General features: G+C 38.8%; 1 protein-coding gene across 3 annotated transcripts in view; it reads left to right on the top strand.

The window, feature by feature from the left end:
• LOC112147333 overlaps nucleotides 1–17,600 on the top strand; it is a 253,750-nt gene that overhangs the window by 135,382 nt on the left and 100,768 nt on the right. For all 3 annotated transcript variants that reach the window (XM_024273646.2, XM_036216472.1, XM_024273645.2), the window contains 2 exons: nucleotides 2,631–2,925; nucleotides 14,410–14,529. In XM_024273646.2, coding sequence (XP_024129414.1) covers nucleotides 2,631–2,925; nucleotides 14,410–14,529 — 415 coding nt within the window. The remainder of the gene's footprint in view (nucleotides 1–2,630; nucleotides 2,926–14,409; nucleotides 14,530–17,600) is intronic.

The raw sequence follows: 17,600 nt of genomic DNA, 5'->3' as shown, positions 1-17,600 counted from the left end.
AAAAAAAAAACTTTTGTGTCAGATATAAAATCTTAGCAGTACACTCATACAACACATTTTTTTTAACCAACCTCAGATTCTCTTTTGGGTGTGAGAAACTTTTGGTGTAAAGTCAACCCTGAACAGGTCACCACCAGTTCATTGCAGTCCAAACTCTAACAGCAGCACAGATTCTGTCCAAATGGGAAATTAAAGTGATCAGAAACAGTCTGGCACGCACAAGAATCAAAGCCGTTCCTACTTTCCTCACCAGCTCAGGCCTTGAATTTTTGACAGCACAACTGGAGGGATTCAGATTTGTACAAAAAAAACATTCAGTTTTTGATTCTTTTCCTGTCTAAAACCTTGAAAATATCTGCGCTAGTTTCTGCTACCAGTAGATCCAATAGTACATTGATTGGATTAACAGTGTTAAACCAGGATAAACATTTGGAAACAAAATAACTATTATGGTCAATAAGAATTAATTTAAAGATATTTATCCTTTGGTACTCTTCCACTTAAAGTTTAAAAAAGTAGAACAATTCAAGAGATTGGAAAACAAAGACTGAGACAGATCCTCAAGAGATCAAGTCACAGTTGTTTCCAATTGGACAAAACCAACTGAAAACAATAGATTTACAGAAAAAACAGTATTGCCCACTAGCAAACATTGACCAAGAAACCATTTTTGGCCATATTCTCGATTTGCACCTATCTGTAGTTGTCTGAATAGTCTATCTCTAATCAAACTGTAGTGAATCACACCAGAATTCAGTTGCAAATAAACTGAAACCCGTTTGTTATAGAGCTGGTCGCAGTCAAACCATAGACTGTAAATAAAGACTGACGAATCTTAACTTTTGGTTGTCCCTGCTCACAATAATTTAACTATTTGTTTAACAATTTTAACATGCTTTACAACATTTTACAAGGAAAAAAAACAGCATAAGCAGATTAAGCCTCAAATCTCCATGTTCTCCACAGAATATTTTCAAAAGCATCACTGGTGAGTTTCTGGTAGAGGAAGACCAAGGCTTTGAGGAGCTAATCTCATTTCTTCTGTCAATACAGTTTCTGGTCTGACTCGGCCTGGATTTGAACTCACAACCTTCCAATCTCAGGGCAGACACTCTACCATAGGGCCACTGAGCTACGTTGTTCCCCGTGACTGTTGTGATGGGAAATTAGTCAAAGCTGCAGTAAAGTTGCGTTGAAAATTTAAAGTTTGCTTGAATTTGCAATAATAGTCGCGATCGCAACATCCCACATTACTGGAGGGGACTGTTTATAGTTTGAAGAATTTGATATAAAGAGAAAATGTCATGTAAAAATTGGATTAGAAAGAAGACGTTAAGATAAAAGTCTCAGTACAAGAACGGTTACTCTTGAATGACTGAGTAATATCTGTTTATCTATAAAAGTCTTTTGGCTTTTGGCTTCTTGAAGCCAGTAGATACTTTCTATTTGGAATGCAATGGGGGGGGGGGATCTAGCTGTTATATGTCTATAGGTTAAAGCTTTTTAACCCTTTTATTGTGTTTGGGTCAAAATTGATCTTGGCCCAAACACAAAAGTTTTAAATTTGTAGTTTGTGCTTTTCTGCTTTTGGTCAACATTTTTCATTGACTGCTATTTCAGCTAAAAACCCACTTACCTTATTGTGTGCTTATGGAAGCAAAATACAACAATTCACATAGAAAATTAACTTTTTGATTTGCTGCATCCATTTTCTTTTCATTTAGCCAATGTGCTTAGTTGTTGCCATGCAACAAATACATCAATGAGCTCCCACCTCTTTACCCTCCATTGTAGACTCTCCCCCTGTCATCTCTCCATCAAAAGCCCCAATGTCAGACCTTTTTGAGAGAGCTGCTTAATTTAGTACTCTATTTTTTTTGGTCACAGTTGCAATTCGATTCACACAGGTGAAGGGGTAATGAGATTGAATTTTGATGTGCTTGCTGCTTCCCGCTGACTTGTCTATCTCTCAAGGGGCAGAGGACAGTGCGGCGCGATAGCTGATATTACCTTTCCCTGCATGAGAGGATGCTGGTCGCTCTGCTGCTTTGCCATCCTGCCAGGCACTGATCCAATAAAAGGCAACACAGGGCCGCGATCGATACCGAATGTCCCACCACCGCGCACCCCTTCGCTCTCATTTATACACACTTATTAGCCAGGGAATAAATGATTGATCTACTGTTGATTGTATTTTTTGATTTAGTGCTTTCAGTATGTTGTCACTGCTCCCAGCTGCTGAGAACAAGATAAGGGCTTTAGGACTGAAGAGGACAGAATCTTTCAGGCTGTAGAAATGCAGTTCATAAAAGTCTGTGCATTTATGGATGACACACAAAAAATGGACAGCGTGTTTTTGAAAGGGAGCTGTTTTACGCATTTCTTTCATCTGCTTCAATTAAATTTCAAAACATCCTTGAGGCAGACGGAGGATAATCTGCTTGTTTTTGTGTTCACTGACTGCCTCCACAGAAAAAAACAACCTTAGTTTTTAACTGGTGTTTACCTCCACCAACACATTATATTTACATATGCATCTTTCTGTCATAAACCCTTCATTTTTTATGTGCATCCTTTCTTCTTTGTTCCACCTGGCCTGCCACTCATCCCTTCTTTCTCTGCTCTTTCAGCTCCACACTGACATGGACAGGAAAGACGGACGAACTAAGTACATCCTGCGAGGCGAGGGGGCCGGCTCCGTCTTTGTGATCGACGAGAAAACGGGTAACATCCATGTTACCAAGCCACTGGACCGCGAAGAGAAGGACGAGTACCGCCTCATCGCTACAGCCATCGACAGGCAGACCGACCGACCTCTGGAGCCGTCATCACAGTTCTTGATCCGGGTGCAGGACATCAACGACAACCCCCCGGTCTTTGACGAGGGCCCCTACAGCGCCACCGTGCCGGAGATGGCAAATATTGGTAAAAAGCTTCAAATTATTATTTTTTTTTTTCAGAGAAAAAAAATGGAGAAAAACCCAAACAGTCAAGTATATATTAATTTTGAAGAATACAAATTACCAATTAAAGAAGAAGACTTGCTGTTGTTAGGAACGCTTGATAACAAGATGTAATATTTATTTTTGTTGTATTTGAAAATTAGGTTACAACTTTGGACCTAACACCCTGTTTTACATTTTAATTTGGAATTGGTAAATGGTGTGTACATGTATAGCGCTTTACTACCTTCTTAGAAAGCGTTTTACAGTCCTAGTCCCATACACCCAATCACACACGCATTCTCACACTGATAGCAGCTCTGTTACCAAACACTGGCCCCAACCTGAAACCACCAGCAGCAATGTGGGGTCCAACACCTAGCCAATTTGACACATGGCTGGAAAGGATGGAAACCCCTATACCTCTGCCATCTAAGACAATACAAGACGAGACAATATTAGACTAGATACCAATAAAATACCAATATATTTAGTCTGAATGGACTGAACATGAATCTAACTATACTAACTCCTGTTCAAGCTAAAGAAGTGTAAACTTTCAATGTGTTGTGTTGCTCACCTATATAAAGTACAAACCTAAACGTTAGCGATTGACATTAATAAAAACACAAATTACCTCAAGTTAGATATTACGATCTTTGCTACTTTAGCTGTGCAAAGATCTCTTCAACCCTGTAGAACCATTTGTACCATATCTGACACACATTTCTGAGACCCCCATCTCAATGATTCCTTAAAAAACCCACTGAATATAACTTGGTCCATGTTTTCCGTACTGTAGTGCATCATTACTCCACTAGGGGCAGTAGAAAGGCTTTTTCCTGCTCATTTCAAAATGGCTGCTTCCGTGACACTTTTGGCGGGAAAAGTTTTGCTAATTATCTAAACTTTTTGGTGAGAATAACTCATCTAATGTCATTTGATTTTGTAAATGACTATTTCCTGTATTGAAAGAATACAAAGTTTGTTGAAAATTAATAATTTAAAAAACAGTTACACCTTGTTTAAAATGTATGGATCAAATTTGAGAAAGTGGGTAAAAATGGTGCTTTTTTTCCTGAACACTATTTTTTTTCATCTTAAGCTAACATTGTTGTGAGAAAAAACTTATTATAATTGATACTATTAAATGAAAATATTGGTATTGTAATTTTTGTTAACAGTTTTTTAAAAAGTCTTGATTCCAAAAAAATTAATTTTCTGTCAATTCTTTGGATTCAGTGGGCTTTACATGGTTAAAATTTCTTTTTTGTGTGTAATTCAATACTTGATTCATAAAGAATACATTTCCTACTTGAAACACAATGGACACAAATGTCTTTGAAAATAATTTTTGAAAAGTCCACTACCATGGCCATCATATTACACATTACTAAAACAATGTAGAAGCCTGCAAGTATTCATGCTGAGTCATTTTAAACACAGGCTTTAGTGCTATGAGAAAAACTGCAATAAATAAGTAATGGAACAGTCTCATATGACCAGATCTGGGTAGCAGCTGTGACTGAAAGACATTTTATTAAAAAAAAAATAAAAAAATGCAATCTATTCTGTCAGAATACCTTTGAGGCAGCAAACTACAACAATAAAACCTCAAAATTTGATTGACCGCCCCTCCAAGCAGTGGACTTTAATTAGTGCCAAAGAACATAGCAGTAAAGTGTGTGATGTTACTGCTCACATTTACATGAATCTTAAGAGTACTTTAGTGTGACACAAATTTTCATTTTCTCTCTAGTATGGAAGGACTTTATTATTTCCAAATAAATGTAGAGAAAACACTTGTGTATGCGACCACTTTCCAATTAAGCCTTTTAAGGGTCTGAATAATCCACTTCATTTTGGGTGATGCTAAGCCTAATATGGAATTTTTTTTTTTTTTTTTGCCTGGTTATGCAGCATAGTGACATTGAGAATGATGTTGATGCAGATATTTCTCCTTTGGTGCTGGGTGAGGAACAAGACTGTTCAGAGATTATGTTTTAGCAATCAGGTGCCTCACCTGCAACTGTAATCAGACCTATCCAAAAACAGAAAAGAATTGAACAAATCTGGAGTTGCATGAGTGGGAACAAGATGTTCTTATAAAAGAGAGTTCACTCTCAAGAGATCTCCACCTGCCAAAACAAAAGTACTCCTAATGATGCACAAATCTGAGCTCTGATAAATTTAAAACACTTGTCATGGAGAGAAAAATAAAGTAACAAACATTGGGAAAGTCTTTGAAACAAGGTTGTTTATTTCAGGTGGTTAAGTAAGACTTTTAAACTGTGGAGTCAATGGAAATTGCTCGCTTTAAAAACCTGTTAAGCATTTGAGGAATTGGAATATTTCATATTTTTTAATTGGCTTCAAATTTCTGAACAAGATATGAGGCTTAGTTGTCACAATGTCCTCGATGTGAGTGTTCCAACAAACATCAGGTTTGCTTGCCTCGTCTATTTACACACATTTTAGAAAATCCAGGATTCTCTTGTGTCATATGGGATTTTATTGGTTTGATCTTTATTTTTAAAACTATAAAAAAAGCAATCAAGACAGCTCAATAATAGAATTTGAAGGGGGAAACCAGAGCAGTGGAGCTATCCAGTCCTGGTGCGTAAAGGTAGGTAGGCCAAAACCAAATTCTTTTCCTACCCCTTTGATTTCTCCCTACCCCTCCAATTGTAGGGACATTTGGAGGGGTACGGGTGTCCAAAATAGTTTTTTGAAGGGGAAACCTAAGCGGTGGAGGGTTCTGTATCCCCTCACGTTATCTCACGGAGGAGAAACGCATTTCTTCCCATGGCTTATGAAACAGATATTGTTATGTATTTTCTGAGCCCTGGCGTAGATGACCAGCGACTATTGAAGACGTCATCAAGTGGGAGTGATGTCCGAATTAGAAGACACTATTTTTCCATAACTCTACGCTTAGAGGGCTAAATGTAGGGATAAGGGAGAAGCCGTAGGGGTAGGGGAGGAATTTGGATTTGGCCATACACACCAGTCATGTGGGGCACGTTCAAGAACACACTGAACATGGGTTCCTGAACACACTTTCAGCATGTGGTGTTCACACAGATCTGTGGCGGCCCGATACTGATGTACCTACTGGTGGAGGAGGCTAGATGCGACATGTTGATAGAGTGCAAATTTTGCGTATCCTGCTTCAGGCTTTATCTTTTACAGCTTTAGTCCAATATATGAAAAACTTGTTGTCAATCCGCAACTATTGGTCTCTCCTTGTTGATCACTTTTCAAGTGGTTCGCACTTTCTTGTTTTGAAAAGAACGCTAACTCCGTCATGACCAAATCCAACTCTCTGATTGATCAAAGTTCAACGCGTTTAACTTTAACTCAATTGCTGCATGTTTTGTACCCAGGGCCTAAAAACAGTCTTAAAAATGTGCGTATCAACAGTTTTGAATGCTGTGGCCCAAAACATGTATATACATATGCTTGTATAGGCTTGTCCGTGAAAGCAACGCATTCTCATTCCCAAGTCATCACCTCCGCGTCACTTCTTGACGTTTTGGGTGCCCCCAAGTCATCGTTTTTTGACGTACTGGCTCTTCCCATTAAATCACGGGTCCCTCACCTCTGGGATGCGAACCCGAACCAGTCCAATACTGCGACGAGTAGCGCACCAGTACCCTAACACGACACCAGACCAGATGCGGTACCGGACCCGAACTGGTACCAGACGCGGTACTGGGGGTGAAAAACGATATGTTGGGGACTCCCATAACATCAAAAAGTGACGCGGAGTGGTCTTTAACCAAACTTGGGGATGAGAATTTATTGCTGACGGCGGTTGCTTAAACGCATGTTTTCAAGCCACTTGTGAACATTAACGTTACACGAGTCTGAGACTTTTAGCATAAACATACTGGTGTTTACGGTGTGGCGATTCTCGACCACCGTAGGTATGCAACAATTCACTTTCCCTATTGGATTCAATGGTAAAACATGCAGTTCAGTTGTAAACCTAGAATTGTGGTATCCCTACTTCTAATAATATTGACTCTATTAAAAATTTCTAGGTTGTGATTACATTATTCAAGATAGAGTATCCGGGTGACTTGAGTAACCTAATTAAAGGCTGCTACAAAGGGGTTGTTGTGGTTTGAGACCAGATATCCTCCACCCCTCTGTTTCTGTCAAAAGAACACTTTTGGTCAAATTAAAAAAAAAAGTTTAGGAGGAATCTAAGCTTTTGAATCAGGGTTGTCACTAGAACTGAGTTCTGATGATGGTTAAAGGCCTACCATCAAGGGTTGTTTCTGTTTCTGGTCACTCACACAAGGTCAGAAATCTTACTGGTGTTGGTGAGTGTGCACTTGCAGATCTTAAGATCTCAGTTAAAAACCCCCCAAAACCAAATGCAAATCGGAATCTAATTTAAATCCAGTGCTTGCGGAATCTGTAATAAGTCAGATTAATGGCCGACTTTTAATAACACTGTCATCAATGCTGCTTTTAGGATGTATGAAAGCCTCCTTTTATGTTGATTAAAAACCAGTGGCCATTTTACATCAGTAGGAACATTACGGTACATGCAATCTGTTTGCAGCAGCTAATTCAAAAGATGTGCAGCTTGTGATTATGCACATGTCAAACAGTGTGGGTTACAGTAATGATAATATGATTTTTATTATTATGGGAAGCTCCTACGTTATGTAATCATCTTAATGGGTTTAGGAGCCCATTGTTCTTATTTCAGCATTTGTTCTCGTGCTTTGAAAGCAAACTACAAAGACTTTACCAACTGAAAAACAATCTACTTAATCACTTGAGTGACAAAAAAAAAAAGTACAAAGAACAGTACAAAGCGCCACACAAAGGGCATTATCTGCATATTAGGGACGCTGTCTGTTCATATTTAAGAGCCAAAGACCACAGTGTTGCTTTGGGACTGCATTTTTCTCGCAGTCTGGATGTATTATTCTAGCGCGAGTTAGTTGGATGACTAAAACCTTTTGACTCCAACTACAGAATTTGGAACATTTTCAATTTTCACCCATGATGTTTTACTGAAGGCCATCTATTCTGTGACCCCCCAAAAAATAAAAATGGGTGGATTTTTCCCAAAAAAAATCCTAAGGTTAAGTATTATAAATTAATCAGTTTGGAAACTGATTTATACAAAACAGCAATTGTGTTAATAGTGGATTTTATTGTATTTAAATTTTTATACCGCCTTTTCCGCACTATGGGGCACACCGGATTATAAGGCGCATTTATTATATGGCACATAAAGTCAGATATAAGTCCCTCAGTCAGTCAAACTTTAACTGCGTTCATGGATTTGTTTCCTGTTATACTTTATGTTGTGTTCTGGTGTTGACCAAAGACAACTCCGTTATTCCTTGTGACGCAAAATTAAAACAGTCAACAGCTGTCCCAACCCTGGTCAGCCTATTTTATTCATTAGTCACGGCGCACAGCAGTCTGTGTGCATGCTGACAGTTTCATGCTACCTGAACGTGGTGAGTTTAAGTACCATCGGAGAGACTGACAAACATACACATTTTTACAATTCTTTTGGTGTTTTGGGTATTCACAATACCTATAAGTTTTAACCTAAAAACAGACTAACACAAGTAAATTTTAGCGGTTTTATCGTATTCACAATACCTGTAAGTCTTAACTTAAAAACAGACAGACACAACATGTTAGTCACGTTAGCCTAAAGTCTGACACAACAACATGTTAGTCACGTTGGCCTAAAGTCTGACACAACAACATGTTTGCTACCTTAGTGTAAAGTCTGACACAACAACGTGTTAGCTCCCTTAGTGTAAAGTCTGACACAACATGTTAGCCACATTAGCCTAAAGTCTGACACAACAACATGTTAGTCGCGTTAGCGTAAAGTCTGACACAGCAACATGTTAGCCACATAAGCGTAAAGTCTGACACAACAACATGTTAGCTACCTTAGTGTAAAGTCTGACACAACAGCATGTTAGTCGCATTAGCGTAAAGTCTGACACAACAACATGTTAGCTTCCATAGTGTAAAGTCTGACACAACAACGTGTTAGCTCCCTTAGCGTAGTCTGACACAACATGTTAGCCACATTAGCCTAAATTCTGACACAACAACATGTTAGTCGCGTTAGCTTAAAGTCTGACACAGCAACATGTTAGCCACATTAGCCTATAGTGTGACACAGCAACATATTAGTCACGTTAGCGTAAAGTCTGACACAACAACATGTTAGCCACATTAGAGTAAAGTCTGACACAACAACATGTTAGCTTCCTTAGTGTAAAGTCTGACACAACAACGTGTTAGCTCCCTTAGCGTAGTCTGACACAACATGTTAGCCACATTAGCCTAAAGTCTGACACAACAACATGTTAGTCGCGTTAGCTTAAAGTCTGACACAGCAACATGTTAGCCACATTAGCCTATAGTGTGACACAGCAACATATTAGTCACGTTAGCGTAAAGTATGACACAACAACGTGTTAGCCCACATTAGCGTAAAGTCTGACACACCAACATGTTAGCTACTTTAGCGTAAAGTCTGACACAACAACATGTTAGCCACATTAGCCTAAAGTCTGACACAACAACATGTTAGTCGCGTTAGCGTAAAGTCTGACACAACAACATGTTAGCTACCTTAGCGTAAAGTCTGACACAACAACATGTTTGCTACCTTAGTGTAAAGTCTGACACAACAACATGCTAGCTACCTTAGTGTAAAGTCTGACACAACAACATGTTAGCTACCTTAGCGTAAAGTCTGACACAACAACATGTTAGCTACCTTAGTGTAAAGTCTGACACAACAACATGTTAGCTTCCTTAGTGTAAAGTCTGACACAACATGTTAGCCACATTAGCCTAAAGTCTGACACAGCAACATGTTAGCCACATTAGCCTAAAGTCTGACACAGCAACATGTTAGTCACGTTAGCGTAAAGTCTGAGACAGCAACATGTTAGCCACATTAGCGTAAAGTCTGACACAACAGTCTCATTAGCGTATTCTCAAAACCTGCAAGTCCCAACCTAGTTTGTACCATAGTAAAAGAAAAAAAAAACAGTCTGACACCACTACCACTACACTTTAGCTATGTTAGCGTACTCACCCAACCAAACATTTTGACCGACCACTGTGTACCTCTGAAAAGTGCTTTGACATTAGTAAGCACAACCAGAACTATTCCAAATACAAAGGTGCATCCATATTTTTCTTAGTTAATTGAGGCTTATAAATGCGCCTTAAAATGGAGAAAATATGGTAAGTTGTGAAAGAAATGGCACTCAATGCAAAATTTGAGCAAATGTAAATGATAAAATATATAAATATTAGATGCACCTTTTTTTTAAGATAAGCCAATCTTTGTTACAGTCACAGTGACATGATAGTGTTTCTGTCACTGCTGAAAATTGTGTGCAAAGTGTTAGCAATCATTGCAAAAGGAAAGGGGAAAGATAAAAAGCAGTTTTTTTTCCTCCCATGCTGCAGTGAGGTGTTAACGTGACAATATCATTTTAAGTTTGTGATTCGACTCAAAGCTGTTGGAAACGTTTTGCATTTTCAAAAAGGTAATCTTTGTTTAAACTCCACTGCTACATCTTGAAATGAGTTCTTTAAAGACAACTTTTGCTCCCTAACACTTTTAAAGAAAACTTTTAAATTTGCCCAACGAGAGAGAGCATTATTCAGCCCTTAAACGGGTTAGTTCAGAAAAGTTCAGCAGATTTGGCCTGAGGTCCTTGCCATCTGCCTCCGAAAGGTTTTCTCTCCAAACATCCAGGTCCCTGTTGTGTCGAATTGTTTAATTCAGATTAGAATAATAACCCTGCCAGCACCCTGCCGGGGAAGAGTCCAAAGAGAGCAACTAAGGGAGGCGAGCAGTATTTAGTAATCCTATCAGCTTCCTCATGAGCGTCTGCTCCTCACTGCGGCTCAATCTTGAGATTGAGTTGTTCAGTCAATCAAGGATTCAATATTTACTCGATAATTCAATATTTACCAGAATGTTTTTGCCGCATGCATGGCTGAGGAGATATTGCTGCGGTGGGGATCCCATCAAAGACTCGTTATGCGAGACATTCAAGGGCGAGGTTTGGGGTTGGGAGTGTGGCGTTTGCTTCTCGTGTGACTGAGAGACTCAGGGGCAAAGAGCTCTGGAAGGGAGCCAGTTCCCTCCTTCCTAACAAGTGTCTGCCAAGTGTTTGTGTGGGTTACACTCGACTGGGTGTAAACATCCATCACATGGGTTTTTCGCCCTGAAATGGGAAAATGGCTCTCATCTTAATTTTGCCAACATAAAAACGCAGCATAACCACACATATTTATCAGTGAAGAATTCCAAATTCTAGTTTCTCTCAGAGGACATGAATCCCGTCATAAGAGCGTTCCAGCGCTATGATTGGCAGTGTGAGCTGTTGATCCTGGTAGGCTGTGACTGGATGCGTGGCATGGTTGAAAGAAGGCATACCAATAAGTCTGTGTCTGCCTTGCACTTGTTGCATCATTCTTAGTCATACTGCCAATGTCAGATTAGGTTTTTATTGCTGTGAAAGGAAAACATTTCTGCCTACTTATCTATTTATGTCCCGTGGATGTAATAGAAAAAAAAACTGCTGAATTAAAAGAGAGCAAAAAATGTGAAAAGATTTAGAAGTCTAAATGTCCAACTGAATGCTGTTTCATCTCTAGATGTCCTTGAATCACATACGTCTATGAAACTGTAAGCACACAACTAGTTCCCCTAAGATAATTAATCATCTAAAACTGTCAAGCAAATTACTTACTGTATATAGGATGAGTTTAGTGGACTTATTTATTTTCCGTAAATAGGGTGCACTTAAAAGCCTTGTTTTCAATTTAAGGCACTATGGATTATAAGGCACATAACACAACTAACATGTAGCGGTGTTTTTATGTGTTACTGAAAATGTTGCGGGGAGTTAGCGTAGTTGCGATAAAGTCAGTTTTTGCTGTTTTGGTCTGTTTTTTTAAGGTTCTAAACAAGTTTTTGGGGTAATGTATATACGCCAATGTGGCTAAAATGTAGCGGTGTCTGTGTTTTTTTCCATGTGTTGCTAACAAGGTTTCAAATTTGCATAGTCATAGTAACATTGGTTTTGGTGATATCAGTCTCTTTTTTTACGAGTTCCGAACAAGTTTGGTTGTTATTGTGACTACGCTAACACGACTAACATGTAATGGTGTTTATCCGTGTTTTTCTTTTTGTGTTTCTAATAAGGTTGAGAGTTAGCGTAGCCAAAGTAACTTTAGTGTTAGCGGTAAGTTTGGGTGGTAGCTAATGCGGCTAATATGTAGCAATGTCGGACTGTGGTTTTTTTCACCTGTTACTAACAATGTTTTAGATTTGCAAACCCACAGCAGTATTTGTTTTAGCGGTATCAGTCTGTTTTTTTTTTACACGTCACAAGCAAAATTGGTTGCTAATGTAAATGCGCTAATGTGGCTAACATGTCTCGGTGTCGAACCGTGTTTTTTACATGTTACTAACTAGTTTGGGAGTTAGCGTTGACACAGTATTGTCTGTTTGTTTTTTTTAAATATATATTGCAACAAGGTTGTGTGTTGATTTATATATGCTAATGCAGCTAACATGTCTGATGTCAGATATTTTTTTACGTCTTACTACCAATGTGAGGAGTTAGCATAGTCCCAGTAACGTTTGTTTTAGTGTTAACTGTCTATTTTTTTTACAAGGTTGGGGTAACTGTTAATACGCTAACGCTGAAGTACCATCTTGATGAATACATTAATACAAGTCCACGACTTTTTAAATTTGCCCTCTAAAATAAAAAAAAAATGATTCCTTGAAACTCCTGTCCAATTGTTGGTGTTGACTAGATCACCATAAATCAGGGTAAATCCGATGTTGCTGTTGAATTGTCATTTAGCAGAATAATTTGAAACCCCCCAAACCAAGTTCTTCTTGAACTGATGGTTTATAGGCCAGGTGAGGACATCTCCAGTCCTTGAGGACTTCTGTCCTGCTTCTCCTATCTCTGCCTTTGCGGCTCGTTTTTTGGCAGAACACATCTGATCCAGATATTCAGAAGCAGGTAGGCCACAGATAACAGGAAAACAAGCTGGCCCTTAAGGGCTGGAGTTTGACACCTATGATATTCGCATAGAGTTTAAACTGGATAACAGCTCACTTGTTAGAATTGTACTTTTAGTCCTTTTAGTAGATGTTGATTAATTCAGAATCATTATTCGTTAATTTCATACTATGAGAAAAGGAATTAAACTCAAGAATTTAATTAATTCTGACCTCCAGGCAAAGAAAAAAAATCAGATTAGATGTAGCATGATGTGACCTCCAAGAGACAACATCTGCTTCATGTTACACTAGTTCCAGCTACAACAAAAAAGCTGACATCAGAGAGAAGCCTGTCTGTAGGGACTGCACATGATTGTCGCAGGGCTATAAACTGCGTTTTGTTCAATTTGGTGACCGGGATAAATTAGATGCTGTTTCCAGGAGTCACAGATGTATAATTTGTTAGCTAAATCACTTTAAATCAAACCAGCCAACTCTCGCCTCCAACTCTTTTCATAGCGACGCCTGTCAGGAATGTTTTGGAGGCTGTAGCTTAAGCCAACGCAGAGCTCTCCGAGGTGCCGTCTTCACACACCTTCTGCTTGCCATCTGTTTGCTACACCTCTACCTGTAATGGATCAGTACTGTAATCAGTTGATGTTATGCCCCAGATTGCACGTTCCTTCACACGTAGACTTCTCTTCGCTGATATTTTCCCCCTTTGTGACTTTGTTTGGGCTTTGATCACAAACAGGCTACCAGCTGCTACCTTCCCTCTCATCCACCTGCAAATCCCCAGGGAATAGTCACTCCATGTCTTAACGTATGTACTAACACAGGCTTTACAAATACAGAACAAATAAGAAGTGCTTACTGCCAATCATGGGGTCATGTATTCTTATTTTTCTCCAAACAATATATATATATAAAAAATAATAAAAAGTCCTCCCAAAATGACGGCCCGTGATCCGTAAAAATAAGATTTAAGGGAATGAGAGGGAGGCTGTTGAAGAGACAGACGGCTTGATTGAGAGCAGGAGCAAGAGGGAATTGGAGACGGAGATGAAGAGAAATGAAGTGAGACAGAGAGAATCAGGGGAGTGTTGGGGAGGAGGAAGGTGAGTGGCAGGATAGAGGAGAGTGAGGTGGAGTATATGTGGGGGCGGGCAGCAAATGAAGAATTTGTCACACTTCTGCAGAAAAAAAAGAAAGAAGTAGCAGAGAGAATAGTGGAGGTTGTCTTTGGATAAAGCATTCTTTCGGCCTGTTGTTGTCTATCGGCCAGAAAAAGACAACTTTGATTCATTTCTCTTTTTCTGTCTTCCTCCACCTTATTTATTTCTTTGTTCTTGACTCGTCTCAATTTGCCTTTCCCTCTTCTCCTCTATCCCTCCTTGTCTGTCCTCCCTACAGGCACGTCTATAATCCAGGTGACAGCAACAGATGCTGATGACCCGACATACGGGAACAGTGCCAAGCTAGTGTACACACTGGTGCAGGGCCAGCCGTACTTCTCTGTTGATCCCCAGACAGGTGAGTGTGGGCGTTCTCATCACAACATGCACAGGCAGAGAAATGCAAAAAAAAGCCAGGCAGATGTTGGAGAGTTGTGCACTCTCGCTCAGACCCTGTGGAACTGCAAATATACTCCCGAAGAGCAAACAAGTTCAACTGTCTGTCAGGGTGTGTGTGCGCGGACATGTGTGTGTGGTTAGAAAGGGGGCATGGGGACACGAGCAGGTGTGCGTTCAATCAAAGGGGGAACACGTAGAGTTTGCTTTCCCACCGGTGCGTCACTGAATCTCTCAGTCATCAATCTTTCCTACTTCCCTTCTCCCTCCTGTGCCCCCTTCAAACACCTTCTGCTCAAACAGGGAGCCCCCCCACACATGTTTGGCTCTCTCTATGTGCACGTTGGCCGGCGTGTTTCAGATCCGTCCTCTCAAAAACACAACCGACTAATTTTAGTGTTTCAACAGACAAATGACACATTCAAAGGCAGATGCCAGGCCGGATGTTAAACTTTGATGCTGAGCAGATTACAAAGAAGTCAGAAGATTCAGTGGCATGTTAGCATCTGTCTCTGTTTAAAATCACCCAAAGGTAAAGAGCTTTATTGCTCAGTGAGGCAGGAGGGGGTCTTTTATTTATCTGTTTTTTTATGATGATTGTTTTTTTTGCTGTGTACCTTGGGGCTCATTTGACTCAGAGATGGAAGTCTGGCTTTATAATGCTTTTGACAGACAGCATGCATAAAAATAAAATCAGAATGTGTGTTCATTTTACCCCCACGGGTCACAAGAGGCCAACACGTCTGCCTATTTGAAGCCTCATTTAGCACGAGTAAGTCACAGTATGTTTTTAAGAAGATAATTGCAAAATTTAATCATTATTCCAGACTGTGCAAATTTGCTGTGACAGGTTACTACTGCTTTCTTTACAGTTTTTCTTTTCAGTTTTTCACTTTGGGGAATACATATGTCAAACGATCATGATTAATGAATTATAGACAAATTAAATCATTTTTAATCTATAACAATGATCTATTATGTAAGGGATAATGCCCAACGAGGTTTCTGTTATCGGGAATTAAATGACGACGCAAAGGAACTGATCACGTTACTTCTGGAAAATCCATTCATTTCTGGTGCTGTTGTGATAAATTGTGGAATAATGTATGTCAATATATCTATGATGATATTAATAAGAAAAATTAGAGAATTCTGGATCTTATGTTTTGTTATTTTATTATTTTAATTGTTCACGAATGAAAAGAAAAATCTCCATGGTGTAAAAGTAAAGATTGGTAGTCTGTTATCATTTAAAAAAAATCATTTTCTAGTTATAAGTCAATTAAAAATGTAAGAATTTTGGTGTTTTGTGGCTCAATTTAGAATAAGTGAGATGTGCCGCCCGCACTGTGTGCAAAGCTTCAGTCAAAATGCTGAAGACGAAGACTGCTAAACTTCACAACAACTTACACTTTTATTTATGTGAAAGGTGTATTATTATCCAGGTAAAGTTTTTAATAAATATTGTGTGGTACTGTCTTGGAAAGCATCAGGACATGTTTTGTATTGCGAATCATCTATCAGGAAGTTATCGGCAAGATACATTCCGTACCGCCAGACTCTTGCTAAAACCCACTCTAAGATCGATGTTTTACCATGCCGCGAATTTAAACAAAAATACATCAAAATAAGGCATTTCACAGCAATTACTAGATTAATGAATTACAGGTCATAATTAATTAATTGTTTTAAAAAATATTTGAATGACATCACTAGATATTTCTTTACAAAATCCCAAATCTTGTGTCTAAAATAATTCACCACAGGCTTTAAGCAGCTAATGCTGCATGTACAATGCCATATGATGCAGACAAAGGTGATTTACATGTTTTTCTTTGGGTGTGTGCAAGGAATGTGAAGGGTGTGAGACACAAAAGCAAGATTGTACGTGGCGTCAGGATGACTAGATGTCATTATGTGTTGGTTTATCTCTTTCCATATATATCTGTGCTTACATATTTCTGTGTGTGTGTGTTTCTGAGGGCCTTCAGCAGGATATTAAGTTAGACTCTATTGCCTTCAAATGGAAACTGAGTGTCAAAAATGCCAGGGAGACTGTCAAAATGTCAGGAAATGCTGACTCGTCATAAGCCCGATGAGACGTATTTCGATACAAAGCTGTAAACTTTAAAAGGCTTTGAAAATTGCTAGAGAAGTCTTAATGGAAGGGCTTTGGCTCATTGTGGCTAAATAACCGGCTCAATATTTTCTCTTTTATTTTTTTCAAACCGCACTTTTACAGCCTAAATAAAGCAGGTTGTGGAGGCTGAATGACTCCCCCACTAGCTTCTCTTGTCTGGAGGGTGTGCTTCTTTAACAAACATAAATTTGGTGTCAAATTACACTCTATAAACCCTAACTAATGTTAATTATCACATTATACAAATGACACTCAATTTAAAAGAAAAAAACAGCTTTTTCTTTTCTCTTTTCTTTGTCTGCCACACTCCGCCATTCCTTGTTTCTTGCAGTCTTGTAGTGTGTCAACACTGAGACCAGCAGGTGGTAGACATTTCAAATTTGGCTGGAAATAAGCTTTTTTAAATGGATTTTCTCCTGTGTCTTTTCTCTGCTGGAATCCATCAGCGAAAACTATTGGTAGTGTAAAGTTTACATGAGGACAATTCCAAACCGACATTTTTCAACAAGTATTTTCCCCTGTCTTTGTTAGGAAAGAAAAACAAGAAAAGGCATTTTTTTAAGCCAGGGTTTGAGTCTAAATTAACTTCAAATGAGACAAAATAAGTTACCTTGTGACTTTTTTTGTATAACAATTTTTATTCAAACTATTTATCAAGACTGTTTCTTTTATGTTTAATTTATTGGGAAATGTGTCTTATTACAACTGAAATTTCAATATATATATTGCTGGTTTGAAAATAAAATTAGGCAAATGTGTTTTGTAAAGTTTTGTTTTGTTTTTTTTATATTTTTTCTGGCTAAGCTATATGTAAAAATTGTACTTGCCACTTTTGACTTGTAGGTTGTGTCTGAATTCCTTCCCTACTCACTACTCTCTGCACTATAGTGTGC

The sequence above is a fragment of the Oryzias melastigma genome, linkage group LG17, assembly GCF_002922805.2.
Source record: "Oryzias melastigma strain HK-1 linkage group LG17, ASM292280v2, whole genome shotgun sequence".
Taxonomy (NCBI): domain Eukaryota; kingdom Metazoa; phylum Chordata; class Actinopteri; order Beloniformes; family Adrianichthyidae; genus Oryzias; species Oryzias melastigma.
This window is presented reverse-complemented; position numbering and strand designations above follow the sequence as displayed.